Consider the following 25,211-nt stretch of genomic DNA (forward strand, 5'->3'; position numbering starts at 1 on the left):
GTGTTACACTTAAAAGAAATTTTAAAGTTGCCTGCATTAAGCCTAAAGCTTCAATTTTGAATTTTAGTTCAGAGAATCGCAGACCCTGAAGGTCACCCAGTGTCCAACCTCCACCATGGACAGGGACACCTTCCCCAGGCTCCAGCCCTGTCCAGCCTGACCCTGGACACTTCCAGGGATGGGGCAGCCACAGCTGCTCTGGGGAACCTGTGCCAGGGCCTCTTCACCCTCACAGGGAAGGATTTCATCCCAATATCGCATCCAAACCTGCTCCGATGGAGCCCTTCCAAACAGTAAGCACTTCAAGCTGCCTTTCCTCACACAGATCATTCCCACACAAACAGGAAAGGTTCCTCCACCCGGCTCACTAAAGCAATAACCACAAGAAGAAAGTAAAATGTGAAAGTGCTCCAGAGCGCAAAATATTTTATTTAAGAATTTACAGTGTCAAATCTTACACTTAGGAAAGACAGCCACTCCCAGCTCAGAGGGAGCCTCCTTGAATGAAGTTGTTTGGCAGTCTCTACTGAAAGGAGAAAATAATCAGCAGCCTGGCTGGACTAGAGGAAAGCCAAGTGTCTGATTAGGTTTCAATTATAGAAAAGTAAACCACACTGACTGCTGCTGTCCATGTCTGGAATTGAGACTGGACCAGCACACAAAGGTCTCTAATCCCCCCAAATAGTGTTTTACTTGGGCTGCATACAAACCTTTTGGGACATAGATAAGGCTATCACAATCTTAGAAAAGTGGTGTTATTCAGGAAAAGAAAAAAATAAAACAACAGTTGGGGACAAATACTGGCAATTTCACATTCATATTACTTCTACTCCTGGGCAGAAATTCAAGTAAAATCAAATAGTTTGGTGGCAAGTTCTAAATAAAATATGGCCTAATGATTAAATAAATATTTAAAGTTTATTTCTCTCTTTGCAGATAATTCAGATTCTTCAGTGAATATAAACGCTGCATACCATGGTTTTCAAGATTTCCTATATTAAAACTAAAGATTTTAAAGTCCATCTGCAGAGGTCTAATCCATCTACTTTTAGTATGAAATTTAGCTGTTAGCTATTTAAGACCTTGGTTATTTTAGTAAGGGAGATTCAAGAACGGATTATTACACTGATTCCGGCACTCCCAAAAGGAAAAAATAAACAACTTTCAAGCTGTTACCCCCCGGCTGCAGAGTGCCAGCAGTTTGAGAGAAAGCAAAGTAACCGTATTGCACTTAAACAAACACTCACTCGTCAAGAGAACAGCGTTGGCTATGATACAGAGCTCCTTCCCACTATACACTTGGCTTTACAGGTAGTCTAAAACCACAAACTACATACAGACTAGGAAAGATCCAAATCAAATCAGGATTAGATTACAGTCACAGTTTTCATTCAATATAGGTCGATTTATTTGGATGAGCTGTGGCCCCCTCCCACCTCCCAAAAACCAAACCAGCATGAGGCAGATCCTGGAGGAGCCTCTCCCAGGGGAACATCTCTGGTTCCACATTCTGGCTGAAAGCATCACGATTGTGCATGGTCCTCTTAAGGCCACAGTGTTATCTTACAATGTGGACATGGTTTGTTTGTTTGTTTGTTTTAACCCCTGCTGGGAGGGGAGCATCCTTCAGAAATTAAGGAATCCCTGAAACTATGTCTTGGAAGGTCACGCTAGTAAGGTCTAAAATAAACTTAAGGAATAAATTGCCTATGCAATTTACAAACAGGTTTTGTAACAGACAGCAACTATTTCCTCTCTTGTGTCTATTCTTTATCACAGCAAAGCTATTTCTAGCCAGGTTTTGAAAAGGAAAAATTACATATATTTCATGTTTGGTAATGGTTTGCGTAGATGAGGTGCAAGCATGAAAGAGATCACCCATCATGAGATTTCTGTCATGTCAACTGCAGCTGATACCACGTGCCATAAGGCTGAATAGTTCTTTGCATACTCAGAACATGAGTAAGGATTCCAAATACAAAGCCATTGTGTTCTACTTCAATGTTGGATATTTCCTCTGTCCAATTCTTCCCAGTCTTGTACTTCCAGTGGCTGCAGGAGACTAAAAAAAGAACAGGAATAAACAAAATGTTCTGTAAAAGTGCAACGCTGGAGACAAAATTTAAAAAATTGGGCATAAAGTTTGGAATGGAAACTTGTTAAATTGAACATGGTGCCAGACTGATCTTTGTGTACATTTAACACTCTATGTGCAACAACCCAGATTAAGCTGGCAAAGCACAAAATCATATTTTTTTCAAAGTATACAATCAGACTGGTTTGGGTTGGAAGGGACTTGAAAGGACATCAAATTCCACCCCCTGTCATGGGCAGGGACACCTTCCACTATCCCAGACTGCTCTGAGCCCTGTCCAGCCTGGCCTTGGACACTTCCAGGGATGGGGCAGCCACAGCTTCTCTGGGAAATGCTGGACAATAAGGATAAGGAAAGATGAAGCTTTCACTCACTTGTGCAAATTGAGAGGGGTTGTAGAAGGGTACTGCTCCTGCTGAAGGTGCCCCCGAGGGTGGAGCAGTGGCAGGCTGGGAAGAGAAAACACTGAAATTAGACAAGGGCAGAGAGGCACTCCAGTGCCTCTCAAAGGTGGTCTGCTAAGTTATACAGAGCAAATATCCACAGGAATAATGCCAACAACATGGAGAGCGCAGCCTATTGGACAACTCCAGAGTGCTGGTACAGTTTGCATCCAGATCTAAAACAGGGCTGGCTTAATGTAGGATTTGGCCAAACAATGTCACATGCATCAACTGCAAATAGCAGGTCCAAAGCATGCAAAACCAACACAGGACACCAGTGCAACTCCACTCAATTAGTACCTTCTGCCTTTGTTAGTACACCTCAGCACTTGCCCCAAAATAAACATTCTATATCAGGTTTTGCTTGACTAAGAAATATCAGAAAGGTTTGTGTCACCCCTTTGTGGTGACCCCACAGCTCTGGAACTTCCAGCAGAGATGAAGCATTCCTTTAATTCCTACAGGGACTTTTATAGATGGTTTGTTACCAATTTGAGACTGGCAGCAGCAGAATGACCAAGTTTTGCTTGTATTGAGTCTTTTTAGGAGGTTTGTTTGGTTTCGTTGAAGATTTTAGGAGGTTTTTTTTTGTTTAAAATCAACTGATTTCTTTAGTATCCCAGCAAAAAGATGATGAAATTACATGAACCTCTTAGGAACGTAAATAAAAAAGCATGCTTGGATTACATGCACTCTCATAAACACACAAAAGTGAAGACCCTGTTTGAGTGTAAAAAGGAACACTACATCATGATCTACTTTTAATGGTATTTCTGTGAAATGAGGGGGAAATGGCTAGAAGTAGCATTAGTATTTGAGCAAATGCAAAATAAACAGGGGATGGGGAGGGAAAGTAAATAAGTTAACATAAATGAGAATGGCCAGCCACATGTACCTGATTAAAATGCTGGCTTACTTCACGTGATAATGAACTCATTGAACTAGAGCGCGAAAGCTACAAAACAGCAAGAACACACAAATACAAAAAAACACAAATAAAAAAAGTCGTCATGCATGTCACTGCCCCAAGCTTTCAGTTGTTTTATTTCATTGTCAAAGTCTCACTGCCAAAGGTTAAACCAACTTCAAGTTAAAAAAACAAAACAAAAACAAATGTAAAGCCAGAAGTTAGTTTAAATCAATAGGACTTCTTAAAGCACGGAATTATGTAGGTATAGAAAACATTTAGTAGGAACAAAGGTCATGTTACTCTGCCTGGCACACAGCAACTTGTTCTTCTTGTGTCTTGCACTGAATATTAGTGAAATTATATGCATGCATGGAGGCAAGAAGAGACTCTTCAACTGCTACTCACATTTTACCCTGAAAAAGGCGTTTAAAAGTACTTATGTAGGAAAAAGAGATCATAAAATGTAGGACATGGAGGCTGAACTTCTCATATGGGCTTAGAGGTCTTTTCTGTATAATTCTGGAGGCAGTCATATCACATCTTGGCTACTCCTCAGCAACTGAATTAGTTACTTCTTATTTTAGATGGCCCATTGTAAGACCACTAAAATTAACTGTAAAAAGTCATTATTTAAATACTTTGCATCAAGCCTTACCTCGCCTGACTGGGAGCCATCAGGGTTAGGAACATGAAGTCCAGATCCAGGAGGAAGGGCTGCAGGGTTTAAGTACTGAAGAAAAACAAGGCACTTCTGTTTATCATTATTACTATGAGGTTATTCCACATTTCCCTTAGAGATCCCACTGAGGCAGAAAAATGTTACAGCACATCAGGCAGGTGAAATATGCAGTGTAAGGACTCTTCCCATCTTCCTGGTCCCTTTCCTGCACCCATGGAAGCTGCAGCCTTGACAAATTAGGAAATGCAGTCTCCCACCTCAATTTGCACTTGCATTTCTCTTCTGTTCTTTAAGTAAAACGTTAAACCACAAACCCTACAAGAACATAATGCTTTATACACTGTGGCTGTGAAACTGCTGCTCAGAATCGTGAGGGGGTTTGAATCAGAATTTTGGATTCTGTCTGCAAGACTTTCCTTCAAACCCACCTCTGGTTCCACAGCTGCAGCAGGGTCTGTGTTGGTTTGGTTTGCAGCTGGTGTGTGCTCTGCTGCTCCACTCCCTTCCATGGGCTGGGATTCCCCTGGAACTACAGAGCAAATAGGATTTAGCGAAACACACCCCATGAACTGCCATAAAACCTCCCCACAATCCTGTCCACACACCTGAGTTTGGAACAAACACGTTGGCAGGAATGGGCATTGGTGCCAGGGGGGCAAACAGGTCTGATGGTGCAGGAACAGCACCACTTGCCTTGGTTCCTCCTGGATTCAGGACATCCACATAACGGGCTCTGCTCCCAGCTAAACCAGAAACATGCAGAAAAACAGAAATAACCTTTGTGTTTATCATGTCTGTGTCTACTGTGAACAGTTTGCTGGTTAAAACATCTTTCAGGATCAGGAAATAACACTCCAGGGATACAAACAGCAATATCCAAGTCATGATACTATGACAGCAGTGCAGGAGCTGGGCAGGACCAAAGGCAGCAACAGCCACAGCTCCACTGAGCTGCCAACTGCTCCCAAACATCCAAGGGAAAGTCAGCACTTCTACATTCATATTTTATGCAGGGGAAAGTCTTCAAACATCAGTGCTGGCTGTTACCTGCTCTCCTGGAGAACACATTGACAGAAGCACCAGGTGGGCCCCCAGGCCCAGGGGGAGCAGCAGCCTGAGCAGCTTTAGGAAATCCTGTTGGAGGTGGTGGAGGAGGTTTACTCTGCAGGGAGACAAAAAAAATCCAGTCATATCACTAACTGATGTTGCACATTTTAATCCAAATTTAGTAAAAGCAGCTCTCTTAAGAGACAATAACAGATTAAAGAAAATTGTATGCCAAGTACAGGTATTTGTTTTCTGCTTGGAGAAATCATAAGGACTCAGATTTTTACCTCTTCTTCTGGTTCATCCAGGTTAACCCAACGTTGTTTCTGCTCATCCCAAACAATCTAAAAGAAAATCACAGTCAAAACCAAAGAACTCAAAGCAAGCTGCTACAAGTTTAAAATAACCTGTTTTTTAAAATAAGCTAGTCTTAGAATAAGAATAATCTTCAAAGTTTTACAATCATTTGTTTGTTCATCAAAACAACGTCCATCTGTCATCCAGGAGAACATTAGGAACAAATTCAAGTGTATAAAGGTTTTTGTGGGTTTTGGAGCCTTACTGATTTATTCTTGTCATCTGGCAGGTGAGCCTCATTCTTTCCTTTTCCCATCAGCCAGCGAAACCAGGTTCCACCAGTCTAAAAACAAATTAAATCTACTCAGTTAATTCTCTCCCTCTCAGTTACATCTTCTCTAACTTTACAGGCAAGTTAAAGCAAACTTTCATACAACAAAGCATTTTCTGTTAGAGACTTCAACTCTGAGCCCAGAGTTACAACTAATAAGTAGAAATGAACAGTTTAGTCAGGACTTCTTAGGTACAGTGGATCAGGAGTTAAGCATATTTACCAACAAAACTCCTCCAGCTGTAGGTACCTTTGTAAGAAAGTTTACCTTTCTAGGTGCTGCCTCCTTTTTTGTTTCTTTCTTAGTCTCTTTCCCTGCAGGAGCAGAGGGAGGAGGAGAGGGTTGCTTTGCTGCAGAGTTGGATCTCTCTCGTCCCGCAGAATGAGCAGAGGACTCTGAGGTTGTTCGGGATCTTCGCCCATAGCCCTGGGTGACAAATGCACAGGAAAGCACAAAGTTGTCACTGCTGCAGTGATGGATCACATTTCATTGGTTGCTAAAAAACCTCTTTCTTTGAAAAATACATGAAGAGAACAGATCTAAAAGTTCATATAAGATAAACCTAAAGATGGATCTTTATCTTTGTGCCTGGTTGGATATAAAGTCAGGACATAAATGCATAATAAACAAGTAGATAAATATCTGACACAGCATTAATATTTTATCAAGAATTTCCACACAAAGACATTTAATCTGGTTCTTTGGGGACTTCCAAAAATCAAACTTCAAGTCTTGCTGAACAGCATTACAAAGCCCCCAAATCCTCTTGTGTTTGCATTGTGCTGCAATGCAGCTAAAGAAATGTGTGAAATAACAATACCATGTTAGCCATTCTGCCATAGAAATCATCCTCTCTCTGTTCAGGGAAGGAGTTTTGCGAAGGAGACTCTGGGGCAATTCTCTGCATTCCTTAAAAAAAAAAAAATAGATTATGTTAGAGGGACACACACCAACAAAAACCCCAACAATAAACACCAAAGCCCTCAAGTCTCACAATAATTTTAAGGCAAAAATTTTCATCAGTTATGAGCTTTGTGCTAGAGAGAACTTGATCTTTAAAAAAATGAGAGCTGCAATTGCTGTGGTTTTTTTTTTTTTTTTTTTTGGGTCTCTTATCTGGGTTTGTGTTTGTTCTAAACACAGGCCAGAGCAGGCTAAGGGATGGAGCAGTTAAAGGTTCCTCACATCTCAAACTCTGCTAAACTATGTTTCCTTCCCTCCACATGTATCAGGCTCTTCTGTCACAGAGTTAAAACTTATCAGGGTCCTAGAAACTCATGTCCAGAGGCAGAAATCCCCGATATCCCTTGGAAATCCCTTAGAAACAGAATTGCCAATCTCACTGCACTCAGGGATTATCTGTCAAGGTCTAACTCATGATCTGCTGAGTCTGACCTCTCTTTTACAGTAAGCCAAAAAAGCAGGATGAATATTTCAACTTTTATAGACATTTCTATACCATTACATAGTGGTAATTTTAAGTTTTATAACCCAAAACATGACTGTTTTTTAAATATTGAGATATTTTGAATTACTCCCTGAAACACTTTATTCCCTTCCTATGGAAGGAAAGCTGTTTGTTAAGATCCCAGACCTGTTTCCAGGTTTTTCTGCTCTTCTGGCTGTGGTTCCACTTCTTGTGGTGGCCCTCCTGGTGGTAGGGTTGACCCTAAGTATAGTGGGGATGGTTCAGTTCCATAGGAATTTGGAAATCCTTGAGATGCAAAGCCAGGTCCTGGGCCAAGAGGCTGAGGAGCCACTGGGTAGAAGGGGACACTTCCCTGGTCACCAGGAGGAATCATGGCAGCTGAGCCATCAAGGACAGCCTGAGGTACTGCAGCATGAAAAAAAAAAAAAACAACCAAACCCAGAGTTAAGAGTTATAATGAAACAAATCCAGTGTGAACCTTTTACCCTATGAATGATACACAGCAGAAGTGAAACCTCCCTGTTCCAACCAGCCTCTTAAGTGGTTTCTTGTATCAGAAACTCAAAACCTTTGTTTTCTCTCTGTCATAAAGGATATGAAACACCAACCTGAAGGCATCAGCTGCACGCTCTGCATCTGTTGAGCCATATTGGGTAACAAGGATGCCAGCAAGGGATTTTCAGCACCTGGCCCCATGTCACGGCCACCTCCCCCATCACACTGACTGGCACGGTCCAGTTCAGAGCTGGGAGTGCTGCACTCATAGGGAGGGGGAGTGGACCTGTCTGTGGTATAGGCTATTGCACCCTCCTGCAGGAAAAAACAGGATATTATTAACTGATCTGTACCAGACATTCAGTTCCTAACACCAAAGGAACACAGAGCAAAAGAAATCTTAGGTCTGAAAACAGATTTTTAGTGTTCAGTCAAAAAGCCCCCCAAGTTGCCAGCCATTTATAAGCCATGATCAACTAATAATTTAAGGGGTTTATTTAATAATTATAATTATAATTAATTATAATTTATTAATTATCATTATTTCCACTCGTATAATCTAGCAACACCAATCCACACATAAGATATTTTTAGGGCAAGCAGATCCCCTGATCACTGCAACCTAATGAGTCTTGCAATTCTCCTTGCATTTTGGTATTGACAAAACCCTGTCTCATATAACTTTAATTATTCTGTATTGAATCTCAGGGCACTAAAGTGTGGTAAATTCACTTGGTTTACACCATAATGTTTGCCGTTTAGGACATGAATATATAAGCTCACTTCCCATGTTTCTGTGATTAAACAAAACCATTTTAATAACTGGATTACACTAATCTTTTAAAATGAATAATTCATGCTGAAAAGCACACACAATACCTTGATCTGCCCATCCACATGTCGAAGTGTCACTAACCAGGAAGGTTCAATAAAAGATTCCTGTTCTGGTTTCTCTTTTATCTGAGGGTCAAACAGGCGTAGCTGGGATGACATCTGAGGAAAGGAAGCATTGCAAAAAATGAGTTCATCAGCTTCCCACCTACAACATCCAGCCACAAACACTTCATTCCTCCTCATGTTACCTGGATTAGCTGCCCAATCAGCACAGGGGAATAGTAATGTGGATCTTTGAGGACAGTTCTGGAAATCACCTCACAGTAGTGGAAAGCCTGGGCAGCAAGGCCCATCTCAGCCAGCCGACAGGCATAGATGAACTTGAAAACCTGGGGAGGACAAATAAACCAAGTGATCACAACACTCTGGGTGGTAACAAATTAAAGGCAGGCTGACATTTCAGCTGAAAGCTCAGATATCTCATTATCACATCTAAAATGAAAGGAAAAAACATTCAATTTTCCTCTTCAACCTAATGCATCCAGTGGAAGTTGTCTATTTATATACAGCTAGCACCAGCAAATTCTGCTAGATTTTTTCTTTTGGAATACAGAATTACAATTTATAAAATTGAAATTCAGAAGTTCAGGATGTAGAGATGAAAACAGTGAAAATGAAATGACAACAGGTAAACAGCTATATGGCATTACTATCCATGAATATTTCACATTATAACAGAGAAAATATTTGCCACACTGACTGTAGCACATGAGAGATTAAAAGCATGAAATCTGCCAAAACAGAAACCAAACCAAAATAGGAACAGCTCCTCACCTGGAAATTGGGCAAGCAGCCAGGCTGACTTCCTAGTGACTGTGCATATTCATAGGCTTCTGTTCTTTGAATGGCTTCATTGGTGGCAAACTTTAAAAATGGCAAGCTGTTTCAAACAGAAGAAAAATATTATTTGAGCTGACAATAAACACAGATCTGCCAATGTCAGACACACAGCTCTGTTAGACACAAAATATCAACAGCTTCTACAAGACAGGACATCAAATAGTTATCTCAAAACCAGCTAGTGAGGATAAGGGGAACGGTGGAATTTAGTCTTTCATTTTTGCATTGAGAAAAAATGTGTTAAAAAAAAAAAAAAGCCAAACCTGTGATTTGATCCAATCAGGACAAGCTTTGTTGTCTTCCTTGTGTAAACTCCAAACCCAACTTGGGCCATAAGATAACAAAAATGAGCAGCATCCAGCAGGCCTTTAGAAGCTGTGGAGAAATAAAGGACAGAGCTCAGGATATCTCACTGGCACATTCAGTGTCCTGTATAATTTGGCTTCACATTCAAATGCCTTCACAATAGAGACAAGCCCATACAGAAGTGCTCCACTCCATATTTTATAAAGAAATTGCCCATTTTCAAAAAAACAGGCTGAGCATTCAAAGCTTTTCCTTCAGTCATCAGTCCCTGTTCATTCCCCAAGAGTTACCAAGAGTGTCTCCCATGGTAGCAATGGTCCTGGATTCCAAGTCCACATTATTGGTCAAGTTGGATAACACCATTGCTAGATGAGGCCTCCAGTCTCCCCATTTCTCATCTCCACAGCACTAAAATGAGAAGAATTACTAGGTCAAATCAGTGACTGGAGCTCTGCATGGGTAAGTGTTTCAACCCAAGAAGGATCAAAACAAGTTCTCTGACATTCTGGGAAAGATTTCCGTTGGGAACTCCACTACTCCCTGCAGCTCCCAGTGAATCTTACCGTGGATGCAGCTGGCATCCTTCCAGACATGAGCTGGTAAACAGTCTGCAGAGGGTCATTAATTGGGAGACTGTTGGCAAATCTACAGAGACATTGCAGAGAAAAACAGAACACAAACGTGGGGTAAGCAGTTAAAATGTACTTCAGCTCCCAGTGGCAATTCATCTAACCTAGCTCAAGAGAAGGAAATCCTGTGTGAAAATAGTACACTGAAGAGGAAATTACCCAGTGGATAATGTTCACGAGTAAAACATTCCCAGTGAACGGGTTTTGACACTAACATCAGTCATCCAAACTAGGAAAACCTATGGATTCTCCCCAAGCCAGCTGACTTTAACAAAATTGCTGCTTTTTCCAAGCAAGGCCAGAGATGACATTGTTCAAATACTGCTTTAATGGATCAGGTGGCAGAGGACAACTGTTCAGGTTCATAGCCAAAAGAGCCCAGAATAAAAAGTAACAACTGACAAATAAATACACAAGTAAAATTAAAGCATAAACCTTGCATGAACTACTGTGGAAAACCCATGATTTTGACATTCTCCACCTAATTAGCAGAACAGGCAGCCAAATTTCACTAATTAAAAAGCAACCCAGTACCTGGTCATCACTCTTGCATGTGTCCTGCTGTCCATTTTGCTGGCAAGGAGCAGAGCATGACCCCACAGACCATGTTTCATGGCAGACTCCAAAGCATCCTAATAAAGACACTAATTAGTTTCCTGGGAATAGCTTCACATATTACTCACAAAAAACAGTTTTACAGTAGTAATTTGTGATCAAATCAAAATACGTTTATTTAGTTAAAAGCTAACACACAACTATAATTTTGCTTTAGATTATGAACTGTAGGGTATAAATTTCTGTGTCAGTGTAATACAGTGCTATGAAATATTACTACAAAAATTGCAAAAATAAGCAGCAGCACAGACTCACTTTTTTACGTCCATAAAGCAGCAACTCCCTGAATCTCTCAGTCTCCTTCTCAAAACTGTCAACTGTGGTTAGAAGATTATCAGTGAGAAACGAGAGCTGGGCTTCACCAGATTCCTCTTCCACTTGTTCCAAAGCCTCATTAGTGAAATCAATCAAATTTGCCTCATTAGGGGACTTCCCAGGAAGCCACACTGTTTTATGATCTCGGAGCAGAAGCTCAGCCAGGTCTGTTCCCACAACAGTCTGTGTGTGTGGAGAGAAAACAAAAATTGAAAAATCTGTTATTTCAACACTGCCTGTATTTATTTGGCACCTCAACAGCAACATGTGAATATCAGCACCTGCGAGCAGCCGAGGATGAGTGCCCAGTTTACACACTCCTTCAGTCTGTGACACATTCCAAGACCAGTGACTATAACACATATTCCTGACCTTTGCACAAAAACTGTTTGTGTACAAAACACTTCAGGAAAGATAAAAACTCAAGCAGTGAGACATACCCCATTCTGCCTGCACAACAGTACAATAAAGTCCCAAAGAAGACTTGCAGATTCTTTGTCAATTAAATTTTCATTCTTAAAGCACTGTGCAGCTTTACTTTGTGCGAAATTAATAACATCCACTTTATGGGTCTCATCCCTGGAAAAAAAAAAAAAAAAAGAAATAAGTTTTTAATGAGACAAATGTAAATATTCAGGTCATTATTTGTGATTAGTCTGAGGAATTAATTTAAAGCTCATGTATTATTTAAGCAGGTGAAAAGCCACAAATATTTTAAGTCAGTTTAAATCCTGTAATTTGCAATGAAGAAATAATTTCTGAATGTAGGAAAAATTCTGAAAACTGTAGGAACATACTTAGCAAGAGGACCAGGAAAAGCTCTCATCTCTTCTTGCTCTGGAGAATGTTGTAACATAGTCTAAAACACAAATATAATCCATAAGAAATTCTTGTAACTCTAAATTTTGCTTTTCATTGATAAAACCCCCAGAGCTGAACATAACCCATCATGTAATTACACCTCTTAAGCAAAATATAAAGGGTGACTTTGTGAGAACCTGCACAATTCTAGTAAATTATGAAATCTACTTTACATGCAAGTTACTCTGTACATCATCCTGAACAAAATTATAAGTATCTGGATGATCTCATCAAGACTAAGTCATCTCTCAGAGGAAAGAAACTTTCAAATTTACTGTTTTACTTATGATTATAGCCCAAACAGATAAAGATACATGCACTGACATTAAAAAATAAGAGAAAACATGAAGTTATAGATTCAAGTGCCCCACGTCCCTTCCAAAAGAAAGACCTTTATTCCATTACTTTCCCATTTTTCCTTTTAAACTTTACCTCCATGCTGTGGATTTCAACCAGAGCTGGCTGACCCTCAGAAGGCAGGTTTGGCAGTGCTTTTATTAAGAAGCCCCCAGGCCCAAACCTGGCACAGATATGAGGCACTGAAAATTTCTCAGGTGTTGAGGGCCTTAAAGGTGCTGAAATGGGGAGAAAAGACAAAATAAGAACAAGTAATCTGTCCTTCAACTAGGTAAACTTGCTGATATATTTACCCAACTCAATAATCCTGCAGTGTTAGTGGAAAACACCTTGTTATTGAATTTGTCTGAATTTTGTAAGAAAAAATCAGCTCCTTTATAATCCCAAAGTCCCAAACCTGAAAATTTGCAATAACTAGAACAAAACTAGACTCCAGAACTTTAAAATCCAGAGGCTTTGATTGTATCTGACACATTCCTGTCATTTCTGTACAAACACATAACAAATCTTCAAAGAGCTAAACACACATCAACACTTTGGAAAAGCTTTTCCATAGAAAGTGTTTTGTATCCATAGCACAATTCCCTCATGCCCCAGCATGTCCATACCTTGTTCCACAGCTGACCAGCCTGTCTCAGCAGGGTAGCCATAGTCAGTGAAAGGCTGCTGTCCATCAAAGCTGGGATCGTAGCCTCCATAGGGATACTCTGCGTGGAGCGGCACTGCCTGCACAGGGGTGTCATAGGCATTGCCCGTTAGGTCATGGTTGCTCCGATAGAGCTGGCTCTAGGCACACCAGATTAGCCAGGGTTAGCTGGGGGTTACACACAGCAAGCAGCACTGCAGACTGGGAGCATTTCTACCTGACAGCTTCTGTTCTTGTGAACCAGGCTAACTGCACCACTGCCTTGCAGAGAGCCAGCCTGTGAGACCCTGCTGTGCAGGTAATTAATTATCTTTGTCTTCTTCCTCAGTGTTTTTTAGCATCATTTGAGCTGTTTGCATCTAAGCATGTTCAGTTCTCTCACAACAGAATTTCTATGTGCTTGTGTGAAAAGTTAATATTACAGCATAAGTTCTGTTACCAGCAATTCTGGGTCAGAATGAATGTTCATCTCTGCTGTAACATACAGAAAACCCCAATCGAAAAATCCCAACAAATGCCAAATTACATCAGGCGCCTAAAGATTAACACCTAAATGATTTCCAATATTACTTCAAACATTACTAAATGAACTGGAATTCAGACTGGGAAAGTACCTAAACTTCCAAGAAACATGATGAACTACAGGTAAAATGACCCATTACACGAGCAAAAACAATATCTCACAAATTAGCCAAATACTCTCTGAGGTTTTCATTTATCTGTATTTGTGATGTAAGTGGATAAGTAATCAGTTAGCTTTTTGTTTTAAAGTCAAAATAACATCATACAAATATGGAGTTAGTCCTTTAATACATGCCAAGTTCAGTAACACAGCCAAGCTTGTGATGAGAAAAATGACATGACACAAAGCCAGGCACACTGTCCACTACAGCCAAGCACAGGGAAGGCAACATTCTCACAAACAGCAAATGGATTCAATAGAGGAAATTTTCCATTTCTCTGTGTGCGGCAACTTGCATAGCTGAGTGCTGATTTTGGTTAAAGTTCTCTTGACAACCACAACAAACATTAAGTTCAAAACTACATTACAAAACAGCCTGAGCTTACGAAAGTTTTCAAAACCCAACAACTCCCCGTGCTAACCCCTGAAATATTTTCAACTTTTCTAATGCCTCACCCACCCCCAGGAGAGTGAGTGTCAGGGTGCTGCGTGCAGCTGGAACTGACCTGCTGTGAGCGAGAGCTGAAGCTGCTGTGGTGGCTGTGGACGCTGCGGGAGCTGCGCAGGCTGTGCCCGGAGTGCTCGCTGTGGACACTGCGCCGGTCAAAGTCATCCCCGTAGGGATCCCGGTGCGGCTCCGAGTCGTCGTCAAAGCTGCCGGTGAAACGGGGGTCGTACCTCCAGTTATCCTCGTAGCGCTCACTCCTGAGGGACAACAGAGAGCAGCAGTCAGCTCACACACACACAGGCATGAGGAATGTGAGTGGTAGGAAAAATGGACCACACTCCAGAAGGTCTCTTAAATCACAGCCTGTAGCCCTGGTTAATGCCTGAGGTGTTTTGGTTTCTGAAATTCCTTTCCCAGGGAATTTTCTGTAAACAGGAGACATGTTTTGGTAACAACAAAATTGTTTATGTATTTTCTCTAGGAGGGACTTTCTTCTTGATGTCCCTCTGGTCTGACCAATGTAAATGAAGAGGTTTGTCTTCTTGTCACCAATCAAGTTGGTCTGTGTAAAATAGTATAAAAAGGGAAACACTTCCCAAAAATAAAGGAGTCATTTTCAGCCTTCTGAAGTCAGAGTCTTCATGTCATTGTAGTGTACTACAGCTTCAACTGCCTACACTGAGGTTGTTGCTACAGTAAACAAACTGGCACTCCTACACAGAGTTCATCCAGATTATTTGATATAGGAATAGGGTAAAAAGCTACCCTGTAATTTCTTCTAAGTGCTGCTAACAAGCAATTTGTAAGTTCACATAGGAAGCTATTTTAAGAATGAGAAGTTCCTTTAACACAGCAATCTATTCTGAGGGTGAAAAATAAGTGCACCTGTAATAACAAGGGATTTGTCACATGAGAATCAGAAAATATGTAAATGATCCGAGAATAGACAGATTTGACAGATAAGTAAAATACCTTTTACTAACCAATAGAATAATTAACAAAAAAGCTATTAACCAATTAGAAGTTACCCTTGAGGTTTGTAAAAACTGTATAAAAGACAGCATGCTGCCACAATAAAGAGCCTTTTGAAGAGATTCTATTGTGTCACTCTCTGTGTCGTGTCCACCCTAACAACAACAATTCAAGATCAAGACCAATATCATACTCAGAGTGTGTTCTAAAAACCCACACAGTGTTCAACTGGTCTAAAAACCAGTGCTGCTACCTTCAATTCTTCTCTCAGAGTGATGTGACAGCTCATCTGGTTTCCCTCAATGACCTATGATAAAGCTACAGAAAGAACCAGCAACACTGTGAAATACGTGTAACACTGCATTTTAATAGTCTGCTCCAGAGAATCTGCTGCCCCAGCTCTGGAAAGAGCACAGGGAGAACATGGATTGACAGGACAAACCTGCTGCCATATGGATATGCTTCTCTCTTCTGGTAAGGGTTGTGCTCAGCATCATACCAGTACCTCTGGTCATAACTTCTGGGGTCTCTGTACCTGGGGTCATACGGGTATCGCTCCCAGCGACTCGGATCTTTGGAAAAGAAAAACAAATGGTTCAGACATCGGTAGTTTTTGCCTACAGTCTTTTTCTACTCCTTTCTCTACAATTAGAAGCTGGTTTGGTCCTGCGGCACAGAGGAAAACCAAAGCGATGAATTAAAGCTATGTGAATATGTACATTCCTTTTTAGTTTTCAAGAAAAGCTTAAAAATCAATTCCAATTTCACATCTTTTGGAGAAATATGGTTGTTATAGTTAGTTATTCTTGGGGGGTGCAGTGTTCACCATCAGATCTTTTCTAGCATCTTTAAAACTCAATCCTACTATTTGTTCACAGGACATTCACAAAATCTCTGTGAACAGTCTGCAGAGTGCCAAGCAAAATATCTCAGGATGTGGACAGATGTTGCTTAAAACCCTCCCAGGCACTACACAAGCAATTACCTCCACACTCCCAATGCCAGCATGTCTCAGTGAGCACTCAGATAATGATGGACAAAGCCAAAAGCCAGTTGTGAGTCAACTTCTGCTTACACCCACCTAAAATTCACTTGACAGCTTTGCCTTCAGGTCACACACCAAAGACACACCCCAGTGAAAGGCAACAGGTGGAACAAAACTCTTCTGTAGCTTTACAATGGAGTGTTTGCACAAAGAAAAGGAAAACTGAAGGCTGAAGTGAGGAAAATCTATGGAAAAAAAAAAAAACAGAGCTCTTTTGCAAGCCTTACCTCCATAATCATAGGAGTTTGGGTAATAGCCTGAATAATAATCACTCCATCCACTTTTTCCATAATAATCTTCTGGGTACCCTTGCCTGAAAAAAGAAAGCACACAAGTATAAAAAAAAGTTGTTATTCCTCCTTTGTCTCTTCTAAATTCAGCAGGAGGTAGGAAAAACTCTATGCCACAATTGGTAAGACAGAGTTTTATAGTTAAAATAATGCATTTCCAAGAAACCAAGGAATCATAAAATTAAGACTTTACAACCCAATATACCACTAAACTGTTAATTGCCATCAAAAGCTGACAGCCCTTAGCACACAATAATTTAGTGGCTTTATAAACTGCTTTGGTGATAAGTTTAATTACTTACAGACAATTAATCACAAAAACTACTGCTATAATTAGCATCCTTTGAACTTTCTCAACAGAGAAGTTGATAATTTAACAATTCATTAAGAAATAATAGCTCCTCCAAATTTAACAGTGTTTTATTATCCAGCTTACAATGAAGAAAATGCTCATTTACAGAGCTGATTGTCCAAACAAGCACAAAAACCTGGCTAAAACCAACACAGCAAAGTAAGAGTCAGTGTATAGAAAAAGATGATTTCTTCTGATGAAAAAAGAAAGATGTGGCCACTGTTTGAAATATCGTGAGCCTTTATTATACAACATTTTCAGGTCATCATCCTAGAATTTCTGAAAAAAAACAGAGGATGAATGTTAGATGAAAAATGCAGTGTCTACATGCATGTGCATGCACAGAAATGTAAATATATGTGTACATCCATGTATGTTTGTACCTGCACAGAAATGTAAATATATGTGTACATCCATGTATGTTTGTACCTGCACAGGTGCATTAATCTCACAAACACACCTATGCACACACAGAGAAGATATTTAATGACAGTGTGGAGTGATGGAAACTTCCACCTTTCCCTACAACTGGTCCTACAACTGAGAGTGCAAACTCCAAAGTGGCCCAGCGAGTGCAGGAGTGTGGGAAGTCTGCTAACACAGCACTCACTCTGCAGAGGAGGAGGTCTGATCTTATCAGATCAGGTTTAGCCACCCAGCCAGTCTCCCCAGTCTCCTCCAGAGAGATCTTATTCCTTTCTCCAAGCAGAGTTTACAGAGCTGCATTGCCAGCAGTGCACACTGAGGGCAGTTTCACACACACACAGCTCTGTTGCCCTGCAGCCCCACACCACAGTCCCTGTCTGACTGCACTGGCACTCACACACCAGCCCTGACACAGCCACTTCTGCCAGGCTTTGATCTGCCCACTGCCACGTACAGAAACTTTAACCCCTTCCAAAAATAGTACCTCAGGAGAGTACACACCAGGAAGTGCTGCTAGAGGTTATCATCTCATTTCAAGAGCACACAGCACAGTTAAGTTCACTTAAGAAAATGGTAAAAGTTATCACAGAGAGCTACAGCCATTGTTTCATTCTCCTCAAGACCAAAATACATCTATAATCTTCTGGAGATAGTAAATAAAATGTAATTTGATCACTGCTCCATGAGTGAACTACCAACAACAGACAAACATTACCAGGGGTTTAATCATTTCCAGACAGGTAACAGGAGTTTCTCTGTTAGAAACTGCAAACCCCTCAGCAGGTAACAACAGTAACATTTTGTCATTAATTTCAAGTTCATACAAATAACTTACACAATTATCATCAGAAAGCAGCAATCTCTTCAAGTTAACTTGCTGCTTCTTGCTTGAGTAGAGATTTAATCCTGCTTTTATTTAACATTTTCAAGTACCATCTGAACATATTGTTCCCCTCTCTCAAATGTCTTTATTTTGTATTTATCAGACAGATCAAGGCTTTTAAGTTTCCCTAATCAAAACCTGCAGTGAAATGAGTGGGTGGGACATGCCCACACAGCACCTCTGCCTCCCAGAGCACATTCTGGGAGCTCTGTGAGGAAAGCTGATCCACAGCTGAGGGAATTGTCACACAAATGGACCTGACACAGCACCAGGATGTTGCCACCTGACTCACCACTCTCTTCTGAGCACCTGAGCCACTGTGTATCCATGGTGCTTGCAAGGCAAACCCCAGCCAATGTGCAAAAGTGCCATTCATTAACAGAATGAGGGGCCCCTGCCTAAGTGCAAGGCAGAAAATAAATGAGTATTGATTAATAACCTCATGGCCTGCACTGCTCTTTCACAGCAAACATCAGCACTGAGGCTATCACAGTGACTTCCTGCCTGGCAGAACCACCAACAACCCCCAGAGACCTGAATGAAAGGAATAACAAACAAGAGAAAAGGCTGGGGAATTGTATCCTTTCCACACATGGCATTTGATACCGTCTGTCCCTAGGGCAGCACACAAAGAGGTTTTGAATTCCTCCCTGTGGTTTATGCTGTAAAACTTTCACAGGCATCACAGCACCCCCTGCTTTGGGGTACCCAAACCTGGACTCAGTTTAGGGTTGCACACCTGGAGGAAGGTCTCTCAGAGCAGTGGCTGGCCCTGGAGCTGGGCCGCTCGGGCTCGGGGTAGCGGTAACTCCCAGGCTCCATGTAGGCAGTGCTGCCGCCGTCGTAGTGTCGGTACCGGGGGTCGTACTGCCCATAGCTGTCATCCTGCAAAAGCACAGCAAGGGAAGAGCCTTCACACCTCCAAAATTAACAGTTCAAACCAAAAAACGTCACCATTCAAATCAAAAAATGTCACCATTCACACCACAGTTGTGACACATGAAGAAATGTAGGTTAATAAACTACAGTTTAGCTTTCATTACTTTTTGTGGCAGAGTTATAGTCAAGTTATTAATATGCTAAACTTAAGGAAAAAAAACCCTGTTATGTCTGGACTAAAGACACTTCAACTTCTCTACTAAACCATCAATAATTCAGGAGGCAGACAGGAACCAAGTCTGAGCACCTGAACAGCCAAACCAGCTACAACTGCCAACTTCTTCCAAAGAACCAAACAAATTGCTATGAGCTAACATCTGTGCCGACTGGAATTGGTATCAGCAACTACTTTAAGTTTCCATAATCTTCACAGTGTCAGTTTTGTTATTGCTGTCTGGATTTTCCCTACATTTAAACACTTAACATGAATGCTCTGCTGAATGTTGATCGTGACGTGACTGTTTAAATAACTCAAAAAAGAGAATTAATAATAGATATGACAGGGGATGAAAGGGAAAAAATAAAAACTTACCATGTAATAAAGGTGAGCTGTCCTGGGGTCTCCAGGATAAGGTGGTGGATATGGGACCTGGTAAGTATCGTAAGGATGTCTGTAGTAGTAGTAAGGGTTCTGAGGAGGACCAAAGGCTTCCTGAGGGGTCTGAGGAGGGGGTGGACGCTGCAGGTCTTGCTGCCCGCTGGGTGGGACTGTCTGAGCAGTGGTGGCAGGAGGGGCTGCAGCTGGAGCACCTGGAGGCTGTTCTGACAGCGGCTGCTTCCCGGGGCTCGTCTGGTCGTACCTTGGCTGGGCTGATCCTGCCTCTTGGGGCGCCCCGGGCTGGGCACGGTTACCCAGGCCCTGGTTCTCCCCCTGCTGCATGGCTTTAGCCCCTGTGGAAACCTGGGAGTCTGCAGGAACTGAGGACTGCCCAGATGGTGGTGGCTGCATTTGAGCTGCTTGCATTTGTGGTTGGGGTGGCAGAGCTCCCTGTGCAGCTCGCTCTGCTACAGCCTGGTGCTGTACATCTTTTGTCACCTGTTGATAGAAATGTTGTTTGTCAGGCACCTCGGCACGCACCTGACCAGCACCACCAGAAGTTCCCTGTTGGACTGGAGCACCAGAGGGTGACTGATTGTGCACCTGGACAGAATTACTTGTGCTGCTTTTCTCCAACGTCCGTGACATCGTGAAGTCGAGTGCTCCAGCAGCTTCTTTGCTACTCGATTGATTAGCAGAATTATTTGCCTGTGCTATGGAATTAACAGGGCCACTTGCACTTCCACTGGGAACATTTGTCCCAGGAGAAACAGATGAGTTAGACCCTGGCTTGCTAGAAAATTCAGGAAGGCCTTCCATATTAACATTCTTTTGCCCTTCTGGAGTCAAATTAAGAGGAGTTTTCATAAGCAAGTTTGCAGGCTGATTAGAAGCAGCATCAGAAGAATTAACAGGACTTTGTAATAAATTATGTTTTAACAGATTAGTATTTGGAAGTGCATTAACTAAGAGAGATCCAACCTGCATCATTGGTAATGGCATGTTTTCCCCACCAGCATGTGAAGTTTGGGGACCCATCGCAGGCTTGTCCCCAACTCCAGAGTCCTTCATTGGCTGATTGTTTTCATTGTTGCTTAGCTGATTAGATAGAGAAATGGAAAAATTAATTGGCTGAGCCAAGTTATAGCTTTGATTAGGCTGAGCAATCAGGATAGGCTGATTTTGCAAAGACTCTGTAGGTGGAGAAGACAATAAACTTGCATAACCAGAACTTGCCTGAGACTGCAGTGCTTCCTCTTCTCCCATTTTGGGAGGATTCTCAAGATTTTCAAAAGTTATATTTCCATCCTGCACAGCAATAGTCCCTGGTTTACATGGCTGCTGGTTAGACAGGCCTTCTTCTGGAGGCTGAATGACTTCCACAGTCTGTTTGGCAGGTACATACACTGCAGGAGCAGCAGGAGCCAGGAGAACATTTCCCCCAAAATTTGGTAACTCATTGTGAGCCCATAAAGTTGTTGCTGGGCTATCACACTTCTTAACTGCTCCCTGAGCTCTGGTTGAGGACCGTCTCTCAGATACTGATTGCATATTTTCCACAACAGGTCCAGAGTGCAGCGTATTTCCAGCTTCCCCAGCGCCTACAAGAGGCCCTGGGTGTACCTGAGGCATGTAAATTGTTTCCAGATTATCTGGTGGTTGTTCAAGATTGCCAGGGGATGCAGCAGGCACTGCTGTGTTCTTCTTGATATTCTTTTGGTTTGAGTGGTTCTCTCTTAATTCAACCACCATCTTTGCTTGGTCAATCTCTGCAGGTTTTATACCAACTCCATGGGACCTCACAGGCTCAAAAGAACTATTTGCACTTGTCTGAAACACTCCTGTAGGCTTAGGAGGACTTGGAGTGGGAGGCTGGGACAGATTGCCGTGGTAGCTCTTGCTCAGGTTCAGCTCACCTGAATCACCTCCCAGAGGAGAGGAGTCGATCTGTTTGAAGAAGCTGGCAGAGGATTCCTCCTCAGGCTTCCCAATTTCCTGCTGGATAAATGTACCGGCTTGCTCCGGGGGCCGTGCCGAGCTGGAAGTGCTCCTGTGGCTGATGGTGCTGTAGTTGGAAGAGACACTGTCCGGTCGCACAGGGTGAGGTAAGGAATCAGGTGCCTCCAGGTTTGGTCCTCCTTCAGCGTGGCTCACAGCAGCGTTCTTTGGAAGCATCTGACCCGGGAAGGATCCGTACCTGTACGGATCAGCAGCAGGGGATGAAGCACTGATGTTCTGTGGTCCACTCGGCAGCACTTCCTGGTTCTGAATGCACTCCAGGTTCTCCACGTTCTCGTACTGGGACCCGGCAGCTGGGTCACCTATCTGTGCCTTGTCATCACCAGCAAACAGAGAGTGCTTAGCAGCCTGTGCCTCCTGATGGCTGACAAGTTTAGGGAAGTACTGCCCATCCATTCCTTTCTGTACCATCTCACCAGCTGAACCTGTACCCAGCTGTGCCTGAGAGAGAACATTGGTTGCCACCTGCTGAGGATGCACTGGCTGGTGATACGGGGAGGCTGAATTTTGCTGACAGGCATCAAACTCTGTTTTCTCCATTACGTAATTTTTTTCAGATGAAAGTATTTCTTCATTTTCAGCCTCATCCCCTTTGAAAAACATGGAGAGAGTTCCTGGATCTCGATCTGTGGGAATAGACCTATTTGACGTTTCAGACATAGCTGGAGACTGGTTTTTGGGGTTGTTTTCCTGAGCTGTGGGAAGGACAAAACCAGAATCTTGCAACGGTGGCTGTGGGTAAAACTGTTCCTGGTAAGGTTGGCTTAACCAAGGGTTAGTCATTTCTGTGTTCTGCCTGAACACATTTCCAGGCTGGACGCTGTTCATGTGGTGACTGCTGTTCGCAGGGCCACTTCTGCCATTCTTCTCACAGCCAGCGGATAAAGGCGCTTGCAGGATGTTTTGTGGAATGCCTTGGTGCCCAGGACCCTGCAGGACATTTGTGTGTGGAGGAGGGTGAGAAGTGCTGACGGAAGGCTGAGAAATGTTATGAACGTCAGTCTGAGGAGACGGCTCAGGATAGGGCACAAAATTCCGAACTGGAGACTGCAGATTCCCTGGGACAGGCCTCCACTGAGAGCCAGGCTGCTGGGGAGGTGGTGGGAAGAGTGCTGCAGTGTTGGGTGCTGAAGGTGCATCGTTTGGATCTCTGCCCACATCCTGCCTAGCTCCAGGTTTGTTCGCTGCATTCACCATCCCAGGATGCACACTGAAAGAATTTTCCACTGCTGCTCCTGGGTTATAATGCAAGGGCACTGCAGGCCCACGGAGTCCGAGGTCGGCGTTGGGAAGCCCTTCTGCAGCACTATTTATAACATACCCCAGGGACGGAGGAGGAACTGGAACATTAGAAAAGGTACTGGTGCTCATCCCTGCCTGAGACACAGGAGCTGGCAGAGATGAGTGTGGTCCATGAGGGCTGTCCCCGGCACGGGCGGGCGGGGGATGCAGCGGGGCCGGCTGCGGGAACGCCGGGGCGTTGCCCTTGGAGGGATTATCCAAAGGGGAGCCCTGGGGGGTTTGTCTGCCGAAGGCAAACGGGTCGGTCACGGGCTGCACCGGCGCGGCCGCGGCGTTTGCCCGTTTGCTCAGCGGGCTGTTCCTCCAGTACATGTTCCGGGCCACGCCGGCGGGAGGAGGAGGAGCCGCCCCGGGAGGGACGGGCTGCGGTGGCTGCTGCATGGTGGCCTCCCGGCAGGGTCACACGGTGACAAACCGCCCGTGGAGGCAGCAGAGGGATTGCTTCTTCTGCCCTGCTGAGACAACACAGGTACAAGTCAGTTCCCTTTCTCACAGTCCTGCAGCATGTAAGTAACTTTTACTTTAGAAACAAAATCACCCGAAGAATTTGAAGTGGAAAATATCTCCCTTTTCTTCTTTCTGACACACTCCATTGTATTTCTAAACCCAAGTCTGGCATTAACGAACTGTAAGGCTGTGTGATATCAATGCACATTATTTAACAATTCTATTAAATATATCCCAGTAAGACTAATGAAACACAGTTCAGACCTGTACTAGTGTCAGATCCTTCAGTGTTATCCCACTGTTACATTTTCCAAAAATATGCATCACAGACAGGAGAGCAGCCTGGAACAGAGCCTGCAGAACCATGCCCTGCTCGATTTAATTATGGAGAGTTGAGAAGTCATTATCTAACTCTAATTCTGTTAGAGATGATCTTCAGCCCTGCTGTGCTGGCACTCCATCTGAATGGACCTTTTCATGGGTAAGATGAGAAGCATCACAAGAAGGAATTCACCAGATGTTATCACCCTCAACACTCCACTTTTCGTTTAACCAAGAAAACATGGGGTGGCACAGTATTGCTATTTATTTTGAGAAAGGCAATTGCATCTTCATCACAAATATTCTCTCTTCTAGATAAATGCTGCATAACAAAACTGCATTTAAGGACAGAAAAACAATGAACTACCCTCACTTTTCAATGACCATTCTCACTTGAACACCAGTGGGACTGGCACAGTATCAGGGTGGAAAGGACACGCTCGGAAGAAACCCAACCTCAGCTCCAAACAATAGCAGCCAGGAATCCGGGAGTTCAGTAAATTCATCAGGGTGTCTTTTTCCTTTTTATCACTTCTCAACAATCTGGGGAGGATGGAGGCTGACAAACCAGAGGAATTCATCAATACTTGTTCAGTGGAGCTCAATGAAGCCTTAGCAACATGTGATAATCTTTTTTTTCCTCATAGTACACAACAAATATTGTTTACAACATACAGAGTGAAGTATCCACAGCAATTGCTCCACACCAGATACACTTCCACTTCTGCTTATAAAAGAAAAAAGCTGTGCAATTCTTATTTGGAGTTCTTCTAAGGTTCAGCATCTTGTCATAAGAGTAATAAAATGAGAAGCCAGAAAAGTCAGATGTTTGTAATCAGGACAAAACTGTATTGCCTATAGAGAAGTTCAAAAGGAAAGCATTTCTGGTTTCTTGTTATCAAAAATACTACATGTATTTCATAAAGATTTATACCTAAAAATTCCAATAGAAAGCACACTGACAGTACCACAGCACACAGACTTTACTGGACATCAGTACAATTTCTCCTAAAGAAAAACATCTCCAACAGCCCTGTGTATAATCCAGGTCCCTCTTCAGAATTAAGAAAGACTCTCAATTTCTCCCCTATATCCATATATTCCACAGCCATATCTAGAGTTAAGACTCTGTAAATTTGTGTTGTATGAAGATGGGAAGGACAACACAAAACAGATTTCAACAGAAGCGTTAGAGCTCCATCAGTTTATGTGCCTTCACCATTCTTTGTAAAGCACAGCTGCTGAATTCCATCAAGGAATGCTTACAGAAAGGGTTCAGGACTTTGCAATCTTTTCTCCTGTTACAGTCCTGAGGTGAAGGTTTTCCAGCTGGCCATCCTTACCAGCCTTGCTGCCA

The 25,211-nt window shown here is 42.6% G+C and overlaps 1 protein-coding gene across 4 annotated transcripts; it reads right to left on the reverse strand.

Moving 5' to 3' along the window:
• Positions 1–405: 405 nt before the first annotated feature.
• On the reverse strand, positions 406–23,467 carry SEC16A (SEC16 homolog A, endoplasmic reticulum export factor; the record flags this gene model as incomplete). Of its 4 annotated transcripts, XM_083875799.1 has the most annotated exons (31): positions 406–2,062; positions 2,470–2,544; positions 3,434–3,493; positions 4,104–4,178; positions 4,556–4,656; positions 4,733–4,870; positions 5,175–5,289; positions 5,462–5,518; positions 5,737–5,814; positions 6,071–6,229; positions 6,624–6,712; positions 7,398–7,637; positions 7,841–8,042; positions 8,607–8,720; positions 8,810–8,950; positions 9,396–9,501; positions 9,725–9,836; positions 10,058–10,175; positions 10,331–10,412; positions 10,931–11,028; positions 11,267–11,509; positions 11,767–11,905; positions 12,124–12,185; positions 12,620–12,762; positions 13,153–13,330; positions 14,379–14,577; positions 15,735–15,864; positions 16,565–16,650; positions 19,028–19,173; positions 19,760–20,263; positions 21,002–23,467. In XM_083875799.1, the coding sequence occupies 31 exons, from the start codon at positions 23,465–23,467 to the stop codon at positions 1,994–1,996; spliced, it is 6,525 nt and encodes a 2,174-aa protein (XP_083731925.1). In that variant the 3' UTR covers positions 406–1,993. The 4 variants fall into 4 exon arrangements, with proteins under 4 accessions (XP_083731925.1, XP_083731924.1, XP_083731922.1 ...); XM_083875798.1 differs by having other exon boundaries at positions 13,153–13,270; positions 19,760–23,467; XM_083875796.1 differs by having other exon boundaries at positions 19,760–23,467.
• Positions 23,468–25,211: the final 1,744 nt, after the last annotated feature.

The sequence above is a fragment of the Zosterops lateralis genome, assembly GCF_965231275.1.
Source record: "Zosterops lateralis genome assembly, chromosome: 20".
Classification (NCBI taxonomy): domain Eukaryota; kingdom Metazoa; phylum Chordata; class Aves; order Passeriformes; family Zosteropidae; genus Zosterops; species Zosterops lateralis.